Source organism: Calonectris borealis, chromosome 2 (genome assembly GCF_964195595.1).
Source record: "Calonectris borealis chromosome 2, bCalBor7.hap1.2, whole genome shotgun sequence".
Classification (NCBI taxonomy): domain Eukaryota; kingdom Metazoa; phylum Chordata; class Aves; order Procellariiformes; family Procellariidae; genus Calonectris; species Calonectris borealis.
The window spans coordinates 48,565,635-48,588,213 of NC_134313.1; the positions used below are offsets into that span (position 1 = coordinate 48,565,635).

At 35.9% G+C, this 22,579-nt stretch overlaps 1 protein-coding gene across 1 annotated transcript in view; it reads right to left on the minus strand.

The window, feature by feature from the left end:
- The window catches only part of ASXL3 (ASXL transcriptional regulator 3), a 135,077-nt gene that overhangs the window by 49,207 nt on the left and 63,291 nt on the right, over positions 1–22,579 (minus strand). The window contains exons 3-5 of the mRNA XM_075141911.1: positions 20,743–20,851; positions 19,299–19,410; positions 9,557–9,678 (exon numbers count right to left, since the gene is read on the minus strand). Coding sequence (XP_074998012.1) covers positions 9,557–9,678; positions 19,299–19,410; positions 20,743–20,851 — 343 coding nt within the window. The remainder of the gene's footprint in view (positions 1–9,556; positions 9,679–19,298; positions 19,411–20,742; positions 20,852–22,579) is intronic.

Genomic DNA, 22,579 nt, shown 5'->3' on the forward strand with positions numbered 1-22,579 from the left:
AGCAGAGGGAGAAATTGCTGACTGACACCTAGATACTAGTAAAGCCAAACACCAGAAGGAGTTAAGTATAAACCAAGGACACTCTGTGCAGTCTCTGCTGAGGACGAATATATAACTTCTCTACACTTAGCCTGAGGGATATTAATTTTAGGATACAAGACTACTGTAGGATAAGACAAGAATCTTGTAATCCAAGATTAATTCTACTTAGCTGGGAAGTCAATGGGATTACTCAAACTGAAACATACACCAAACTCTTTGCTATATTGAACTCTTAGTGCACCAAGCTAATTTAGTGCTTTCCTAGTCACCATGACCAAATAAATCTCTAGTTTTGGCTCTTCTGGTGAAGGGTATAAACACAAAGTAGATGAGTCAAATTTGTAACTAGCACTGAAGAAAATGAGGAATTTTACAACTTATTGTAAAGAAAAATGGTTCCAGATCTCACTGTAGATACAGAAACAGGAACTAACACAAACTACATTGGCATCTTTTACCAACACAGCCTTTTGCATCTCATCCATATTTAGAGACATATAACCTCCTAGCTGGGCTTCCTACAGATCTGCAAGAAAGAGCTGATGATTCTACCAAATGATAAGGTGTCATTTTTACTGTGGAAAGTAAGAGAGAAACACATATAGCACATATGATAGCTTACATAAAGTATATTTTTCTTTAATGAGACTCTATGTTTACATTTCAAATGTATTCAATCACTTTGTACTAAATGCTTGAGTTAAAAAAGCTGCAAGTTGTAAATTCCTAGAACTGATCACTGTTGAAGTATTCTGTAAGACATTACTCCCATCCTATCTTGTACAGCACATACATAAAAAAGGAGAGAAAGATAATGAAAGTTCATGTGGTATACAAGTCAAACATTAAAAGTTCTCTTAAAATCACCACCAAAATATAGTACTTACATCCAGCCTTTCACAAGCAGATTTGCAAAGGACATCTGTGAATCTCTCGCACATAATCAGTATGGAGAATTCCCAATATTCCCATTCATAAAAATGAACCTGTGACCATCTGTTGAATAACACTGCCACAGTCATTATACAGGGCTTGGCATAATTAATTTGTTTAATGAAATTATTTTTATTGCCAAAATCTTTAAGTAACCTATCAGTCCATTTTCATCCAAAGAACTCAAAAGAACATAAAGAGATGAGTATTAAGAAAACACAAACTCTGAAGATAGATGGCAAAAGAAAAACACTGTGCAATTAACACTGATCTTCTAATTCCAAGCAGTTTTTTTATAAAGAGGTAACAAGAGCAAGTCTCCTCCTCTTTTTTGGGGAGTTTATGCCCCTGCTGGAGTATGTGTTGGAGGTTTCATGAATGCCATTATCTGTTCTTAAGAATAATAATTTCGTATTTAGTTGACCTTAACACAGGAAGGACTTCTTCACCCATGTGACAAAATGGTTGACTCTCTTCAGTAAAAACTAATAAAGTAATCTTTGAAGTAGGAATGAAAGGAAACTAAACCAAAAGGTAACTGGAGAGAGGGGAAAAATACATCCCCAAAAGAGCACCAGAAGCAAAATGTCAAGCTCTATGCTCTGATTTTACTGCTACTTGGGATATTTTTTTATTTTTCTTTCCCATATCTTTTACGCTCAGAATGAAAAAATGCAGCATACAGATAAGCCATTAATGCAGAAAACCATTTTCATTTGAGCTTAAATGCATGACATGCTGAGAATGTTAAAAATTAAGTTATTAACAACAAAGATATGTAACACTTGGTTGCATTAAGCAACATCATCCCAGATTTCTATTTGTTCCATAAATTCCAAGTCTACATTTTGAAGCTCATATAATGAAACATAACCTTTGAAATTTCACACATTATGGATCAGAAATGTAAAGCTATGGAATTCTTCCGTTCCGCCATGTGAAAAACACAAGCTATGATACAATGAGAAATGTCTATCGCACAAAATAAATAACAATTCTACATCATGGTCATGGTTCCCAAATTGGCAAAGATGAAACAGATTTATAGTTTATCACTGATTCACTTAACACCACCATAAAATTCAGTCTTTGTCCTCTCTCTCACCCTCATTTTGTTACTAAAATTAAGACAGCCTTTAATTCCCATGTCTCTATTAAATTAAAATTTCTCAGTGGCAACCTGTTTCATGGATACACAGAGCAGTTAAAATAAAACAGTAAGCACCACAAATCATGAGGAATAAACACATATTATTTTCAGGATGCCACTACTTCTTATAATAAACATATATTAGAAGTATTCAGTTATAAGCATGCAAACGTAAAATTAAAACAATAATAAAGATGTCTTATGGAAACAGCTACAAAGTACAAAGTGCCATTTCCAAAGCATAGAGCAAATTAATTTACTTCCAACCAGACTTGTACACCAATCATAACGGTATTGGTGCCAAGTGTACAGAACCGATCATTTGGAGAGGAAGAGTAGTGGTAGACGACCAGGCTGGAAGTTTGGAGACCTAGGGTTTCTTTTCAAACTCTGCTAATAACTTCTCGAATAAGCATCTATTCTTGTCCCATGCTATCCTCCTACCCTATGACACTTATATCTGTATTTGGAACAAAAATAATTTATTGCTGCGTATTTGTTCTTTAGGTCCCAGTAGTGGTCAGGGTCTTTCTGTACAACTACAGTATACATTAACAACTGAACATTTATCTGTATATTAACCAACATTGAACCAAAGTGCTTGGATATTCGTGGTGCAGGGACAGAGGGATTTGTGTATTTATGTGCGTCTCTGTACACCTGCAAGCCAGCACTATCTTCTATAGGATTAGAATAATGCATTCACAATTATAGTTGCTGCAGATCATGATAGACTGCAAAGTAAACATTTTTGTTGCTTTCCCAACCACAGAAACAAGAGAAGGACAAAAAATCGTGTTCAACTTCTGTTCTGACTTGCATGTGAATGGGAATGATGATGGCATACGTATTGACTCAGTGGCATTTTCTTCCAAAGAGAAGTGTGTTGGGTTTTTCTAAAATTGTTTGTGTAGTATTAAACTAATAGTAGCTATCAGCTGAAAAGTGCTTTATGGGGAAATCTGTTTCTTGGCACAACAAAGCATATATAGGTAGGGAAACAGTTTGTAGGAAGCAGTTTAAAAACAAACTAAAATAAAGATAGCAATGTCAATAAAAAATCTTAAAACAATAGTCAAGATTTTCCATTAGGTCAAATTTGCAAACATACTCTGCATAGGGTCCAAAGCATACAGTGAGGGCTTCACGGCTAGACTACCATTCTCCAGACAAAAAATCTTGTCATATTACCTCTCAGAGAAACAGGTGCACCAATTTACATTGCGCCAATGTAAGCAGTTACAGTGTAATGCCTTTCTGCCAGACATACTGTTTCAGCCTGGGTTCTGCCACATGCCCACACACCCTGAGGACACAGACTTCTGGGGACCTACCCAATGGCTCCTGGAACAACATTTGTAGATAACTGCTTGTCCACATTTTGTAGGAGGCTTCCTAGAGCTCTGAAGAGTTGTGAGCTGTTCCAACTCCTGTCTTTCCCTGAAAAGGCCAACCATATCCAGGATGCACTTCAAAATCAAGGCATGATTCATTTTCACCTGGGTATAATTTTATGTTATCAACTATTTAAATCAAAAGCTGTTCTTTTCATATGGCCAGAAAAAGATATTCACTTAGACACCCACTGCCTCTATATGGAAAAATCATGTAACATCATTGGAAAAGCTTGACCGGGACTCTCATCTCCAGTAGCGATATTTGTCATTAATACAGCAGCAATGACCAATCCATCTTAATGTTTTTCTTTAAGTATCCTGGGGAACTATTTATCAGACAAGTGCAACGCTTAGAACTAGGCCACTATTATCAGCTTGATTGTCTGAGCCTTTGGACAAGCAACTGCATCTACAGAACAGAACAAAGAGAGCACTTTCAACCTACATTTGGGAAGGAGATTCCACTACATAGCAGTGGTAGATTTAACCAAAGGTACTGTTCATGCCAGGACACACTTTAAGTGAGGGACACTGTCCTACAGTGAGGTAGAGGGGCAACTACACTTCAGTATGATACTGTTCTAACGTTGCTTTAAAATTCTTCTTAGTTATTTCTCAGAGTAAGAAATTCTGGAAAATACATTTATTAAAACAGAAAACATGCAGGAGTGCTGCAAAAAGCATGCTATGCAAAGAACCCCAGAGGAAAAACAAACAAGCAGAATGCCCCAGCAACTGGGAGCTAGTTATTAAAAAGCGGTACAAAAAGAATACAGGGATTGTGTGGATTCCTGTCCCTTTCTTTCCATCACAGGTAAGGGCTGAGGACCATGGGGATGACCCAGAAGAAAGTCTCATAAACATTGTCTTGCATCTTACCAAAGCACTGTGTTGAGCAGCTGGTACATGCTGCCCACGCATAGGGACCTTTAGAGGGACATACCGTGCAGCCTGCCTTCGGGCAATGCATGTACTCCCTGAAGAGCTCCTGCTGGAACTCTTGCTCTTCCAGCTTCTTTTCCCCATTATGCAGTCTCCCTGCCATAGTTTCTCTGTCCTCTTCCCTAGACTTGTCTTGACAATCAGAAAATCAGTTTAGTTTATCATCTTCGAACTTCCATTTTCCTGAATGCATTTTGTAAATTCCACTGTCCCTTCCCATGTCTCTCTAGAAGTCAAAAAGCAACATGTTTTTCTTGTTTTCCACTTGTTGACAGGAAAATTTGTCAAGAATCATCACTTATGTTGCCAGACATCTGATCAAATGATTCAGCTAGGGAGCCAGAATTCTCCAACTGTGGCCTTGGTAAATTTGTAGCATCTGAAATGAAACATAGGAAAATGGTTAACAGAGACACTGAGAAACTGCAGCGAACTCTCTATACTGAGGAATTCAGTACAAAAAATACTTCTCAGTTCACAGTGGATTTTCAGAGCCTTTCAGGAAGACACCCTGTGCTCAAATTTTAAGTGATAAGGACATAATCATAATTATCTCCTCTGTCACCTTTGTTTCTTTGGGGGCGAGGAAGGGAAAGGAGGGCAGGCAAATATAACAGGCTTATATCAGAACGTGCGAGTGAGTAGTTGTTCAAATGAGTCAAAGGATAGACACCACAGACAGACTCATACTGGATTACTTTCTACGGACAGCAAAATGCTTCAAGATAACCTGGATCTGGCTGTAGTCAAGGAAAGAAGTCCTAACAGAATGAGTGTGGAGGGAACAAGACTGGTGAGTTTGCTCATGTTCTTCTCTCAAAGCAAGATAAGCAGCGTGCCTGAGCTGAAGACAGGAAAGCAAATCCACACCAGCACCAAGGGAGATCAGGATTCTGCCTTCAGTGCCAACCTAGGCACTTGGACACCTGTGTCCTTAAAAAACAAGGAAATAAATCTTCATAAACTAGTCCTGTGAATTTGGGTAAATCAGGGCTAAATTACACTGTTCACCATTCTGCTCTGAAATTTACTCTCTTGTTGCTTCAGGTTGTAGGTTGGTTTCAAATAGTCATTACAGTTGTGCTAGAAAAGTCAGCCTGAAATGTTATTTGGAGCTGTATAGGTCTAACGCCCTATAATTCAGAAGCAACACATGAGCCAAACCGTAACTTCCCCATAGCTCTCTTACTGCTTGGGGCCTGACAGCATCCACTGGAAAAAAAGGGGTGTGGAGTTGCCACTTCTACTATAAGAACAAATCATACGGATGGGTGCCTTCCTTCTCCATAAAAAACTGCATCTACCCACTTTATGAATAAAATAGTGGCACATATATGAACCCAGCCACCGAGCATGCAGACAAAGCCCAAAGTTAAAAAAAAAAAAAACAAACCATGGCAGTAACATACCTTGTGTAGATTCCCTTATTTCCTGAGATTCTCTCCTCCCAAACCCACTTGGCTGCTGTCTCTGGAGTTTCTGTCTCTACAAAGAGATCTGGATGCCCAGCACAGTCTCAGACATGTCCTGGTCTGTATTCAGATCCTGAGTCTGAATGGAGTATCCTTCTCTTCTCCCAACAGAAAATTTATGGGTACCCTTCTTGGTGCTGATTCCAAAGTGCCAAAAGTGAGGCAGGATTTTCTTCCATGTCTGGGAGGTCTACTATCATCCCAGACATCGTTATAGTGCATCTTCAAGTTCTTTATCCTCTCTTGGTACTGCCCCAGGAAACAACTGGTACACTGATGGACAAGGTGCTCTTATACTTGGCTATCAGAGTCCAACAGACACTAATACCACCTCAATGTCCTGGATATTCACACATGCTCAGTGTTACCTATGTGAGGCCAGTTTGCAGGTATGATCGTTTCTTCTGAGAAATGTTCCAAGAACATCTTGGTAGATACAGACAAATCTGTACATAGCGAGGACTTCCAAAAAAAGTATCAAGTCAATGGAACAGAAACTGGACCAGAGAGGAGCATGGTAGATACCATGCCATGACTTGATGTCGGTACTTGCGTTAGCCTTGTCCAGAGCAAGAATAATTCACACAGTAGTGTGACCATGTACCACTGCTAGCAGATGCAGATGTAGTTCAGTACTTTCCCAGGAAGAGGTCCTTACATGGGTCTGCATGCCAAAAGTCTCAAGTGTGAAAATGACGTAAATCAGTATGGAACTGATCAGCACTGATAGGAAATCAGTGTGTGACAGCATGTCGTAAACTTTCTTTTCAAAGGTACTATATCAGCAACAGCTGGGCACACATACCCAAGCACTTCCAACAGCAAAAGGGAAACAGAAATCTGTAAAATCTGCCAAGCATAAAAAGCAGCTCTACACCATAGACTCTTTTGTCTAAACCCTCATGAATGGGAACTATTTTGTTGGACGTTACACTCAGATACTATACAAGAGCAAAACTGAAATTCCCTCAAAACCAAAAAAGAAGCATGAAACATACCCAGTGGTAAAACACTCAAAACCTTTCTCCCAACAAGGACACTATAGAAGGCGGTGAAGCTAGAAAGTTTCCAGACCAAAATGGCAGCCCAGCCTTTGAAAGGAGGAGATGAGGTCTCAACTGTGACACAGACCTTGTGAGAGTCCACTGCAATTGCAAACTTCCTTGGCCCCTGCAAAGTACTGCAGATCCACTGTTACCTGACAGAAATCAAGACCAAGAGCCAGGGCTCAGAAAATGCCCTTTCCTCCAAGCTCCTAGCATAGCTCAAGAAATGCAGTTGTGACTAATTTGATTCATGAGAACATCCTAAAATGCAGGCTGTTAAAAGAAAACGTGAGATTGCTCTTTGCAATCTAAACCCAGGAATATACCTCTAGAATTCATTAAAAATCAAATCATATGTAAATCCAGTGTATAATACTTTAAAGAGAATTACATATGACTAGAGTGGTTAATAAGTAGATAAACAGTGGAGAAAATCATCTAATTCTTGCTCAGATCTTCAAGCAGTACTGCACATTATCAACTTGCCTCTCACTTTAATTTTTATGGATTACAATACAAATACACACAAGGTCAAGTTAATGTGAAGAACCCACTGTTTTTAAATAAATTGAGTAGGAAATTGTTTGAACGCCTATCTTGTAGGTTTTCATTCTGTGAAGACTGTTTAGTAATAGAAAAAAAGCAATAGCTAGGGAAGACCTCATTACGACAGTATGGGTACAGTACATATATGTTTATATAGTATAAACACTTGCTGAGAGCATGATGATGGCTCATCTTCTATTACTTTAGCATGGAACCAGTAAGTTAGTATCAATTGGAGGAGCGTTGCACACAACTGTCTAAAGTTTCTTGTGTATTCAAAGGTACTACAGGTTCTTCTTCGTACAAATTTTAGGTATTATGTATCCATAAAAGCAATAGAAAGATTGGAAAGTGAAAGAATAAATTTCCAATGGCAATTTTATAAATAAAATCTCTGTAAAGTTTATTCACCTCTGCTGCAATATAAAATTAAATCAAATCTGCAGCCTACATATGGCAGTAGCCAACACCTGAAACTTTAGAGAAGAAAAAGCAAAAATCTTCTACTATTCCACAATACAAATGTCCATTTGTCTAATACCGTACATAGAGAAAACATTTTACTGATAGCTTTAATAATACTCTCATACTCTGAAGTACATGATCTAATTACCATCAACTTAATTAAAATTAATTTCTTTTTATCGATTACTTAACTTTCTGATGTTGCTCTAACCCTACTGCCTTAGGGAATATTTTCAAAGATTTCCATCAATGTTATGACTTTTTATATTAATTAAGCTATTCTGATTAGTTTGCCCTTTTTAAAATTATTCTCAATGCTATACATCTGCTAAGTGACAAGTGGCAGAGTTTAAACAGATATACAAGTTCAAACATTTGTGGCTTTGCTCTTTTTTCCCCCTCCTTTCTCTTTGCCCGCTCCCTCCACCGCTAAGAAAGTTCACGTATCGCAAAAGATGTGTACAGAAGAGTTTCCAAAAAGTACGTCTTTTTCACAACTATCCACACAGTTAGTGAGCTGCTTTGTGCCCACTGCTCAATTTTCCTGACCAAACAGATGTGAGACCCCAATCTAACAATCCTGAAAGCCTCTAAGTACAAGATAAGGTTACATGAATGATAAAGGTCTATTAATTTTAGTGTATTTAAACTCAAACCGCATGAAAAACTAAGCACGAATACTTAAGTGTTTCAAGGAGATGTGGACAGGCTTTGCTTAACTTAAGTCTAAATCAACAACTCAGCAATAAACTACCCCATGAAATACTAGACCTCTGTTGACCATAACTAAGAGAGCTGTTATGAGAAAAATTAAAACAACATCATCTCATTATGCTAACACTTCAGAAAGGCTGTATTTCATTTTTTATAGTCTTTACAAGACTAAAACAACTCCAACATACTCAAAATTGAGAGAGATAATGACAATTTTTTTTGAATTATAATTTTTTAGTTCTTTTTCATTTGCCCGACTGTAAGCTGAACTAATTTGGTACTGTTGGAAAATAATTTTCACATTGTTATGCTTTCAGTTAATATCTGACTTTCAATAATCAGTTACTTTTGCCAAGCTTTACTACTTATCATGCAACCTAAATCATCCAGATCATAAGTTATTCAAAAAACAAAAACTACCCCACTTTTATATACTGTAGTGTCAAATACAGTATGAAATAAAACAGGTCATAAAGAAAAACTGAACAGCAAGTATACCCAGATTCTTACCTATCTGCAGAACTTTCAAAATCTTTTTTTTTTTTTTTTTTTAATTTTAAGCCTTACATAAAATTTCCAACACAAATGCTTACACAGGAAAAGCAGGGATGTGATAATATAAACAGTTCTGCTTACTTGAAAAGCACTTAAAAAACCATCAAACTCACAATAAATAGCAGGATTGCACCATCAGTAAAAAAAACAAGAAAAAAACCCCAGCAATACACCGCTAAACAAAGCGCTAAAAATCCTCACAAACAGCTTGAAATTCCGCTGAGATCTTATTCATATAAGACTGACACACATGCTAAAGGGAAGCCAATTGATTATCAGTCAATACAAGCTTACCTGCTTAAGTGCTTTCTTTGTGTGCTGCTGGAAGGAAGATACTAGCTTGCTTTGCACCGGTGCATTAGTAAGGCTCGAATCACGATTGGAAGACATTTCTTCAGATGTCTGCTTTGGGCAAACTTTATAAAAAGAAAAAAAAAAACAATCAGAATACTGTTCTGGGGGTTATCTTCCCTATATCTTGGAAAGTCCTGAGGACAGAAAAAAAAAAGGCAAATGCCTGGAAAACAAAAAGCTCACTCTAAGAAATTCAACAAATCTTGAGGTCCAGATGAGCTGAAAATCCAGTGATATTCTAAATAAATGCATTGCTTCACAAATATTTGTACCTCATCATACCCTTTCTATGCAGTTTTGGAGGCCTTGCATATTTTGCCTTTCAGGTCCTGAAAGGTAACTGAAATAGTTTAACTATGGTTTTCACACAGAAGCTAGATAAAAATGATCTTCCTCACGAAGACATTTTTAATGGATTATTATGTGTCTAAACATGTATTTATACAAGAGACACTGATGACCCTGTGTTCTAGAAATATTTATATATATGTAACTTCATGCCAGATTGTAATGTCTTCTTAGGAGCCAGACTCACCTATTTTATAAGTACTTCTTGGTAAAGCTAAGAACACACACTTTCCTGTTTAACGGGTAGACTGGAATATCCTGCAAAGAGGAATTCTGGTCTCTCCGGTAATACACACTGCTACTTGTCAGCCTTCTAAATAATACATGTTTTAATGAACAAATACTACAGTACTTGCATTAAACAGCCCCTTTTATACATGTTGTGTGAGGCACAGAAAAAGTCTTCTGGTTAAAAATAAAAGGAAATATGATTAATTGTTTTAAAAAAACAACTTTATTAAACAGATATGAAAGCTGCGAAAATAGCTGGAGGATCCGATTAGTCTTGGTAGTCAGCAAGCTAGACTAAAAGGGCTGTAAAAACCTTTCCACTCCTAATGCCTTGCATTACTATTACTCTCACTAGTGTCCTAAGACAGCTCAGCTAAAACAGCATTAGCATAGACCCAGAAATTAAACAGCTTTTTTTCCATTCTCCTCTGCTGACTCAATTCAAGTCTGTCTTCCAGCACTGCTCAAAGCTGGTTTGTGTGTTGACATACCTTCTTTATAATGCTCTGCAGCTGTATATGGTTTTCTAAAGTTTGCCATACTTCGCACACCTACCAGAACAGTTTGAAGACACTCAAAGCAGCTGCACAGACACATGCCAGAAATAATTTCAGCCCAATGTTTCTGTTTGCCAATGGTTTTCTCCTCCCATCCTTCAGTGGGATGAGCAGACACCTGAAGTAGCATTCTAACTCCCTTGCCTTTAGCAATGTTTCACAGGAGAAATATGGTAATGATTTTTTGTGTTTGTAAGAAAAAAAGATAGCATAGAGACAATATAGTTATCAATAATTAATGGCCACCGTAAGATGCATGTGATATTAAACATTTGTTTTCACACTGAAAGAAAAAATAATTAATACTTACCTCGCAAACAGAGAACACTCTCTGTTTTATGGCATTGGCATTATGTCAAGATAATTTTCATATTAGATTAAAAATTTTCATTAGCAGATAAGATAAATCCTATTTTGTCACAAGATTTGTAACTGATATTTGTTACTTTTCTCCCTTATACTTGAAGGATTTGCCAAAATATACAAAGAAGCTGCAACACAAAACAGGTTCTGAGTTTACAGCATCACCTGGTTTGGATCAATCTTTTCCACATGATGAGCAAAGCTTACTATCAAAAAAAGGCAACTTAAAGGAGCAGCAAAGTGTCAGCAGAAAACAAACAATAGCTGGCTTATATAATCTAAATCACTGCAATAGCTAAGCTCCTGAGACAAAGAACACCTACACCAAAATAAAAACTTGACATTTCAAATTACCCAGCTTTTGCTTTTCTTTCAGAGAGATTTTTTTTTACTGTTTTCTGGAAAAGTTTGAGAGCCAAAGAACTGAAGAAAAAAACAGACATAGTGTGAGCACACAAATCCCAGAGTTAAGGAGAGGAGAACAGAACAAATTTTAAAATGCCTAAAGAATGGAAACTGCTATATACTTAGCTGTCCCTCCTAAGACAGGATGCAACATGACTTGTCATGAAAAACCTATTCCTGTTCTCCGGGATGACTGCAACTCCTATTACCTTCTTGTTCAAATGGGAAATTCTGATTTTCATTACTCTGATCTAGGACATTATCCAAAAGTCTCCCCTATTTATTTGGGTGATAAAGTTCATCCAGAGGTTTGGCAACACTAACTGATGATGCTCAACACTACAACCACTAATGCCAAAGTCACAATACAGCACAGGAATAAAAACAAACATAGCCCTATATTAATTTTGTGCTTTCATTCATTTTTCTTTTAAAAATAAACCCTGAAATTGTGACAGGGTCTATTAAAGGCCATTACTTCTTACTTCTATCATTACTTCAATTTTACATACAAATATTATTAGTGTATTGGTTTCTTTTGCTTCTGTTTCTTTAAAGCTTTGACAACAAAGTTAAACCAAGGAACAGGGATTGTTCTAATGGGTGAAGCAACTGGAACTGAAACCCACTGAAACAATAAATAGCTTTCCATGGCTGTAATCTCTTCTGCAGGTACAGAAGGAATACCTCACTCTAGGCTGGTTTGGTTTAGTGCAACCCAAAACTAGTTCCTTCAGAGTTTTGAAAAACAAACTTCTTCCTGTAGTCTATGATTAAAGAAATAAGATATGTGAAGCTGAAATGCGCTGCTTAAAAATTTTAAAATGATATGGTGATTAGAGAAAGTCAACTTCATTTATTAACAACAAACGATACTTCCTTTCTAAAATATATTTTGTACATTACAAATATTTTCCTTCATATATCTAGTAGCTTAAAATAGGAAGGAGCTATTTTAAATATTGTTTTCCATGTTTTAATTAGATTTCCATTTCCATTTAAAACCAGCTTGATACAAATCATAGCTATAAACCTAACCAACTAGTAAATAAGAGATGTCATTGCCTATTTTCCAAAAGTAGAAGATACAAACATTAAAAATCTAAATACATTATATTAATTTACATAATTGCTTAATAACTTACACAGTCTATTCATTTTATTAGCAAAAAATAATACTAAAATTGATATACAGGCTTTATTTAGAGGATAATCAAGATAATAATTGTTTACAAAACAATATGAATTTACTTTTCCGTAGGAAATGAAATACAAATATGAGACAATGAATATATTTATTATTTAAAATATGTTCTGCTACTTAGTGATTTAAATCAATCTGTGCCAAAATCTCGCTATACTACAATGCCTGTGACCACAGAAAATTATATTTATTTATTTGTTCTTTTATATGGATAAAGGGATAAAGTCCAACTGCTTTTCTCTGAATGGGTCAGAAGTAAAAAAAGGGGAAAATATGACAGAAAAATATGTAAGTGTTTGAAATGAACATCGATGATCCTAGTGAAAAAAACAATGCCTTAACAACAGAGCAGGCATTTCTGCTATGGAAACCAAAGAACACAGTAAAAGAAAAACAAATTCAAGAAGAGCCAATGGTCTTCTTGCATACGTACAACTTTGGAAAGCTGCGACTACTTTGTCCTTAAGCACTGAAGATGCATGAATATTATCAGATCCATGTTCGCTTGAAAAGCTTTATCAGAAGAGAATGCTAAAAATAAACTGGATGCTGGGGAAGAAAAAAAGAACCCTGAAAGAATGCGACAGATGAAGGAAAAATATTTGGGTAGCAAATAAAGAGGATTCACCATTATCACTACAGTAAAAAAAGAGAACAAGAGCAGTTTTAAGTCTACAGGAGGCATTTCCATTTAGTGGAGAATAATTAGGCTCCATTCTTTAAATTGGCTTCTTCAAGGGCCAGGACTGAGTTAAGGAATAAAGCAAAAAGCAACCATTAAGCCATAAACTGTTAGGTTATGAGCTGGAAGAGCAGCTGGGTTTCTGAAGATAAGACTCCTTAGTGAGTGTTCAGAGAGTGTTAACATGAATGATAGAATTAGAATTACTTAGCAAAACCAGCATGTTAAAAATATTTTCAACAGCCTCCATTTAAAATAACTTCCTCTCTTCCATTCTTCCAAGACCAGTTTTGGTAATTATTATGAAAAGCTATAATTTATAAAAATCTGCAATACTATCTTTTAATTTCAAATTTTATAGGCTATCTCTGATTTTTTATTACCTTTTACCTTCCCCGCCCAAGAAATATGACACCTATATAAAACATATTAGAAGACGTGTTTCTTCGAAGAAACAATTTTTATAGGAATACAACTTAAAATTATTCTGTCTCACTGCCATTGAAAGTTATTAGGAATAATTATAAACAGATTTATGTAACTAGATGGACAGAAAAATTCCTGGAGTGCTTATTTTCCCAAAATAAATAGCGCAATTAATTCCAATTTCAGACAGACCATACTGATTTAAAATCAAACCAGTAAAATCAACAGCAGTTCATTTCCTTCTTTGTTACAGAAACCACAGCAGATGAGAAGGATTGTTTACTAATGGCCACATTACAAAACACAAATTAATATTGCTACCTCAAGCATAAAATGTATGCACACACTCTGGAGATACGAAACTTCACAGAGAACTCCCTTAGGAAAACATACACACAAAATCTCTCTCTAAAATATCCATAAAATTCAGTATTTTCTTTGGGTGACACAGATCTATACTTGTATTGACATAAATGGTCACGCTTTGCCAACACAGATGTATCAAGTAATTCACCTCCATCACTCTTTGATCTCTAGAGCCCAACTTGCAAAATCTGAACAATTCAGAACTCGACTGTTGCCATCAGCTCTTGAAAATCAAAACCAGTTTGGGAGTTGTTAGTTAATTGTACAAGTTTGCCAAAGCAAGCAAAAACAGATGCGTATATCAAGGGCACTACTGTGACTGTAATATTCTTTTTGAAAAGCAATACTAGCACTGTGAAATGATAAATAACACTGAATAGTAATTTTTGGAAAAAGACATCAAATACCACATCAGCTTGGTAGCTTGCACTGAAACACATTATATTCTCGGCGTGCTTTTGAGCCCAAACATTTCACAAAGCTTTGAAAACTGTGAATCCTTATTCCAAAGGAAGTCAACATTTTCCACTAAAAATATACAGCCTGTCATCACTAAGCCACTGATTTCTTAGGCCTCATTAACTCTACTGTACAGCAAAAAAAAGCAGATGAGAAAGATCTCTCCCTCAAGCTCCACAGTATCTTCTCTCATTCTTATGACTTCCCTCCAGTGGCAATGAAACAAACAGAAGTTAAACTCAGTCCTGGGTACAGTATTTTTATTTTATAGCTACTTGCAGGGAGATGAAGAAAAACCCCACCAAAACAAAGTGAAAAACCATCTCTTTCTGAAGTGCCATCCAAAACTCTGTATGTTTGAGCTGCTATTCCGTTACCGCCCTTCTGCTTTTAGAAGAGCCTATCCCACATCCAGATGTTGCCATGTGCAACAGACATATTCAGCAGAATCATCCAATATTATTCCCAAGAGACAAGATGCTAAGGATAACAGGTTTCCCTGAATTGCCAGAAATTCCACTCCCAGAAAGGAACTGAACATCTAAATGTGGACTCAGGTTTCAAACAATGGGGAATATTCATTCCTCACTACAGGAGTTATCCTAGTGGCTTCCTAGTCCAAAAAGCACAAGGTGTTCAAGAGCACAGTAGCTACAAAGATAAAATTTCAGGATTCAGCATGAATCTGATCCTCTATCATCCATCATTTCATCTATCTCTAAGAAAACTGCCTAAGAAATTAATTCTGCCATTTCATGTTCGCAATTGAAGAACTTACAGTTTTAGGAAGTGCTGAAAACCAAAGTGTCTCAAGAGGAGACATATGTTGCTCATATTTGGGCAAACATCAGAACCTATGTTTGGGTTGGGTTGGGGAGGGAAGTCACGCCACCGTAGGAATTGCTACCTCCTCCACAGTCACATCATTGTGCATTCCATTGGCTTACGTGAAGACAATTTTTAATCAACTGCGTTCCGTGGCTGATGGATTAGCCCTGGCTTCAGAAACCCTAGGGACAAATGCTTTTTGAGAACAGAACATCCTATTGATGGGCAAAAGAATATTATAGTCATCATTTTCCCAGGCAACAGTAATTGGGATTTTAATTCTTTCACTGACTGCATCTTTACAAGCTATCCCTGTATTTGAGGGAAATGGAATTTATAAAAAGGTACGAGACTGCTAAGAGAGCTTCTATAGAAATCCCATTCCAAACAAAATCAACTGTAGCGTAAAGAGTTTCTTTAACATATGCCTTAGGAGAAGGTGGGGAAAGAAAGATTTCTCCACAGCATCTGAAAAATCCTGCAGTGTGACCATTCCAGTTGTCAGTTTAGCAATACTGATGTGGAGTAACAGCTTTCGCCAAGTCATGTGTTTATAACTGTGAGGAATTTTTATATTTTTATGGTAATAAAACTGTTCAGTAGCCTGCATTTATACTGGGAAAAATGTGCTTGCTGGGGAATAATGTGATTCTTCTCTGTTTGAGTGTCGGCTGGTACTTTTTACTTTGAAAGCTGAAGACTACCATCTAAAAGCCCACAAACGGACTGAGGCTGTTGCTTAGGGTTTCATCCTCTGCTTCCAGCTAAGTTTCAAGTGGCACTTTTTAAACTCTTGCTAAACAATTTCTGATCACTCTATCAGAACTGGGGCTTCTGGACTCTACCACAGTGGAAACAAGAGCAAATAAAAATGCAATCTATTGGGCAATTAAAAATACCACATGCAAACAACATCCATCCTCATATGTATTACACATACTAAGGCTGAAAGGAGACATTATATCTATTGACCTTTTCTAAAACACAAGTCAGAGAATTTCATAACGTGTTTTTTGTACTGAATCAAATGTTACTTTTATGCTGTAGAATAGTTTCCTGGAAAGAAAAAAAAATTCCAGCTTTAGCGTGAAAAGTTTAATCGATAGACATCTTGTTAGATTTGGTCTGTTAGACCAAATATTTTCTACAGAAATACCTTTTCTCAAATATTTACAAACTGATCAAGTCACCAGCTTATCTTTGATAAACTAACTATACTGTCCCTATTAAATTTCCCAGAGCAAAGGAGGTATTTGTTCACTCAGGAGTTCTTATACGTCTTTTCTAAATCCTTTCCTATTTTTCTTAATTCTTTCTTACAGCTATAATGAATGCAATACCTTAGTAATCATTTAACTAGTGCTATACCCAAAGGAGACACTGTGCCTATATTCTTTAATCAGTACTACCAGAATTATAGTCCGAGAACTGCATTGGACTAATTAGCAAAAGCATCTCATTCGTGGTCAATTCATTTTCTATTGTGATCCTTAAATACTTTTCAGATTTACTGATTTATTGAATATATGTTTCCAGTGTGCAAATGTGACCTTTTTTTCTTCACTTTAAAGTCTAAAAAAATTCATGCTGTTCAACTGTAATCATTTACAAGGCAATCAAGAGGGATCTCAACATTATTATTTATTATCAATACATTTAATCAAGAAGTATTTTATACTTTTTGAAAAGCATTGACAAAGATATTGAATGAAGAGTGGTCAAACCACATCCTCAAGAGAACAGCAAAAGTACTGTGGATGGTGATTCCTATGCCTTTGCAGATCAAATAATCTGTAATTTTTAATCCACTTAAAACTGGCTGCATTTCTCGGGCATGGGCCTGTTTTTAAGCCAAGCATTCTATACTGTAAATCAAATCACTTATAGAATTCTACATATATATCAATAGATACCTTTAACAACAAAATTTTCATTCTCAAGAAAAGCTATTATCAAACATGTTTGACAAAACTACGTTCTGTATCAGCTGACTGATACAAGACATGCTGTCTTCAATTCCTTATTGATCACATCCAGCATGGGCCTTTCTATATGCAATATAAACTCACTATTGCCATCCTATTTTCTCTTTTTAAATATATCCACTGCATGACATCAAAAAAATTCAAAATGTCTTGTTTTCAAAAAGTTAAATATATTGCCGTTTTCCAAGATCTGTTAAAGATGAAACATGAGGGAAAGTTCTCAGCTTTAAAAACAATCTAGGTGTAATTCACTGCTCTACCCTAAATATTTTAAAATGTTTTATTTTAGCAGCTGCTCTTTTATGTCACCACAAGTGCTGGAATTATTTTCATTACTGTAAACTGTGAAAATAGTGCGCAGCCTCCTCCCAGTCAAAATCCAGCAATTTTCTACTTCTGGCATTCTGGCATCCTTATTTACATCCTACCACTCCTAAATAATTGCCAGGTTTTTGCCATGGTTTTTATTTGTTTATGACAAGTAACATCAACTTTTGCCTTCCTATCTGTAACTGTACTTACACTACTTTTCACCGCTGTATTCTTCCTGTGACTTAGGGAAGTGTACATCAACAAATTGTCTGAGTATCAGACAGGAATTGTCGAAGAACTACAAATATATATGTTCACTCATACATGCAGTATATACTACATAAGCATAAAAACACTGCACATGCAGAGTCTGTTAACTTAAGAGACATAATATATCAAAGAAAATGAAGAAGCAGAGCCATTTAATAATTCTTGACTTTTGTTTTTCCACTGAGCTTCAAAACTTCACCACCAGATCCACAACAACCTGTCTTAGCTAGTTCTGTTACTTCTATCACTGAGTGTTTTGTGATTTTTCAATGCTGGTAGCGAGCAATACTGAAATAGCAGTATTGATCCTGTATAGGTGCAGCATGGAAGTTAAGTGGCTCAAGATCAGAAAGGAAGTCTGTAGCAGAACAACAACCTGAGCTGAGCTTTTTCATGTCCTAGTTGTAAACAGGACACCCTCTCACCATACACAAAGTGAGCCAAAAAAGTAGACTGTAGTCCAGCAATGGGACAGGTTGTGAGGGGGCAGCAGAAGAGAACTGATCAAGGAAAAGTTTATTTCAGAGGTCCTGAGAAGCTTGATTTTTGTATAAAGCATTCACTTTATAAGCATTACATGAGTGTAGTTTTAATAAGAATAATATTAATTTCTATTACTTGCAAGTAATTTTAGGTGACTGAAGAACTGTGTTTTCTTTATGAGCAATTATTACCTCTCAAAAAGAAAAAATATTTCTAAGGTTGCCATTTTCAAGTTCTTGCAATGTTTCAGTTTGTCATTATCTCAGAGGAAAAAAATGCACAGGATTTGACACTTCAACATGTCTGTATGTCAACATGGCACCCAGCAGAATCTCTGCCTGAAACAAAAAAAATGCAAACCTTTGCCCTGTGCCCAGAACTCTACTGACGGACCAACTCCACATGCCCACACTGAAATCAGTGTGATGTCTATCTGACAACTGCAAGTCTGAAGCCCAGTAAGGCAAATTATTCTTTAGCTGTAGGGCCTAGAACAAAAAAATTGTAAGCCAAAGAATTACCTACTCAAAACACACCCAACAGCACTACTCATTGGCTTCTACAAATCTAATTCAAATAAAGGCACTTGGTATTCCTGATTTCTTTATAAGGCCAAAAAAGACAGGGAGTCACTCAAAAACAGTTCCACTGAGTACAAAACATTACTTATACTGTTTAGAAATCACGCCATGAAAATCTTAAGTAAACAATACTTTTTCTTTTCCCAAAATATGCCCTATAATACTGAAATTAAGACACCTACCACCATTTTCTTCTCCATTATTATTGTTTGTCTCAGCCATTTCAGTGCCATCTAACTCAGATTCACATCCTAAATCCAATGTTCCATCAGTAGGGCATGTTGATTCTTCTTTCTACAGTTAAAAAAGAAAACTAAAATTAACAAGAAAAAATCAATCATGATCCTGCTGCATCTCCAAAAATAGATTACGGCAGTGTACTCTCATGCTTACATTTCAAAAAACAGAATAAAATAAAATATGCTTGTGAGTTACTTCAGAAAAAGACATAAAAACACACCTTCATGACACAACTTGCAAAGCAAAAGCAAAAAAGCTATTTTGTGAAGTCATAACATACTCTTTTTTAAAAAATGTCAAATAAAATGCAAGATCTTCCTTTTTTTTTTTTTTAACAGAAACAGACTTGCTCGGCTGTTAAAAATCCTAGTTTTCCAGTTGAGTGTCCACAACGCCGCAGCAAAACACAAATCCTTTAATGTTTCTTTTCTGCCTTTGCCTGTTTCCTGAATTCAAATAGCTGAAGCAACCTAGAGCTCACAAGCATGGGAGTGATTGTGAATACCTGGATTTGTGCCAAGAATATCTCCTGATTTAAAGAAAAACAACAGCATTTGTTTTAGTAAATTAGGAAATAGAGCTTCTGAAAACTATTAATTCAATCTCAGATACAGAATTTTTAGTTATCAGGAGCAGGCAAATCTAAATGGTTTTATATTTTTTAAACCCTTACATCAAATAAGTCTGTCATAATTTACAAAAGATCCTTACCCTCAGCCCAAAATTTTAATTGACTACATTTAGACTGCCAAACACATAATCTCACTTTCTTGTTTCTCACCTCTGCCTCACATTCCTCCACTCCTATTGTGAAGCCCCTCTAAGTTTGATCCTGCACAGCAAGAAAAAATTTCCACCCACAGAAACCATCATATACATACCAAAAAAGAAAAATAAAGAGGAAAAGGAATAGAAATAGCATAAAGGCAAAATTCTATCACTATAATTATATTCATTCTCAAAAGCAATGATGCAACCTGTAAATTAAAAGCTGATTTGTATTAGACTTGCAAATAATTTTGCACTATTCAAAAATCAAACATTAATACAATTACTTAATGAGAAAGTCAGTGATCCTCTTCAGCTCACTGCTCATAAAACAAAGGCCCTTCTGTGAACAACTCTGAAAAAGCAGCATTTTACCTAAGCTACATGTTTTTTATACCATATGCCAAATTCAAGAACATATATATGCTTTCTAGGATAAAACATTCAATGTTTACTTTCATTGTAAATCCTTTTAAAAGACATCTGAAAGCAGTTAGAAGGACTATCAGGTCATTTCCTCTCCAAAGAATCTAATCTGTTTACCTTTATATCTATTGAGACATTCATAAAATGGATTAATAGCTCTATGTACTTTCCATATACAAAATTTAAACTTACTTTGAGAGCGTAGAGTCCCGACTTCCCAGGGATTTTGAAGAATGTTCCATCACCTACACGAGTGTTAGTATGAAGCATTGCATTCAGGCAAGCTAATGGAGAGGTTCCACTGAAAAATAAAATTGTGCAGTCCAAGATTGAGTGCCTCTTGTAAAACTATTCCCTCGGTCTATTTTTTTTAAAACTCATGCTTGCCTGGCTTTTTTTTGCCCCCCCCCCCTTTTTTTTTTTTAATTCTCTCAACCCTGAAAACATCTACATTACAATAACAGGCCAGTTTCAAACTTAATCATATGCATCTGTCCCCTAGGCTCGAGGCAAAAAGTCTGTGAATTATAATTATGCTTTTCTTCATACAGCAACCAGCTCCACATTCTAAGAGAACCAAAGTCCAAATATTTATGTGAAATTACTTCGTAAATAACACCATGAAGCCTCATTTTTAAAATGTTACAGACAATGTGGCTGCTGCACATGAATGATCAAAACAGTACCAAGTTCAAGGGCAGCTGCATCCCATAGGATGAAAGGCAACAAAAGAATAATAAAGAGCCCAGGAAGAACACATTTAAAATTAAAAGTGATATATAGTTAAGCCTTCTTCTGGCTTAACATGGTCAGCATGCACTACTATACATAAATACAAGCATATTTGTACCTTCTATGAAGCACTATCTTTTCTAATTAGATTTGTTTTAGAGATTAAGAGATTGACCTAGTCAAGGTAGTAATTGTAATACCACTGTGGAATGCATGTTAAGGGACTATTTAAAAAGAAACACAACACATTAAGATAAAAAAAGTACTTGTACAGAGATGTCTGTAATATATGCATGTTTACATCGGAAAAAGAAAGCAAACGTTTCTACCCTAGCTACCCTTACACTATTCTGAAAACTTGATCTAAGAAATGGTAGGGAAGAAGGTAGTCATAAATTGTTTTATTTCATTTTAATTTAAAAATTAAAGTGCAAGATTTATAGATGTACTATCACATCTTTGTCCCCATTTACTGACTGATGTACACGGTGTACTCAGGGACTGAATCTGAAACTGTGCTTCTTCCCTGGGGTCCCTAGCCTGCACGCATGCTTATCTTTAGCCACGTAAATATATTCCACTTGGTTAAGTGGAACAATGCCTGTGCATTAAATTAAGCGTGTTGCTAAGTATTTCAGGATTAATTATATACTCAACTGTAAACCAGGAACAGGGCTTCAAAAGTCCATCAGAAACTACTGTTCTTTATTATGCAATATTATAACACAACAACCAATCTTTGTTGAAAATTGCATGACTGATCTTTTTTAATAAATAAAACTGGACTGAAATTGTCATCTTTCATATGATGATGCTTTCTGTTGATTTCCATGGCTCTGTCACCACAAAGTTCATCCTTACTGTACATGTATTAATTTAATGGCAAGACGGATAGTGTGGTAATTGCTCTTCCGGTAAAAATTAAACTGTAAATTGTCCTCAGGACAGGAAGTCCTGTCCAATATAATTTATTTACTATTGGTCACCTAATGTATCATGTTACTACATATAAAATCAAAAAGTACAGGTAAAAATGCTGCTTGTTGATAAACACATCAGATATTTAAGAGATATCTATTTTATGAGTATTCTAAATATAATCATGCAATATGAAAATTCTGACAAGTTTTTGTTGTTTCTTTTTTTCCCCTGCAAAGAAAACTAATTCCACATCTGGTTTTGATATAATACTATAACAGAATACAAAACTAAATATAGAAGAAATATAACGATACTGCCAGCAGTAGCACAGAAAACATTAAGAGATTTCATTGAGTTTAACGATTACTTGAAACAG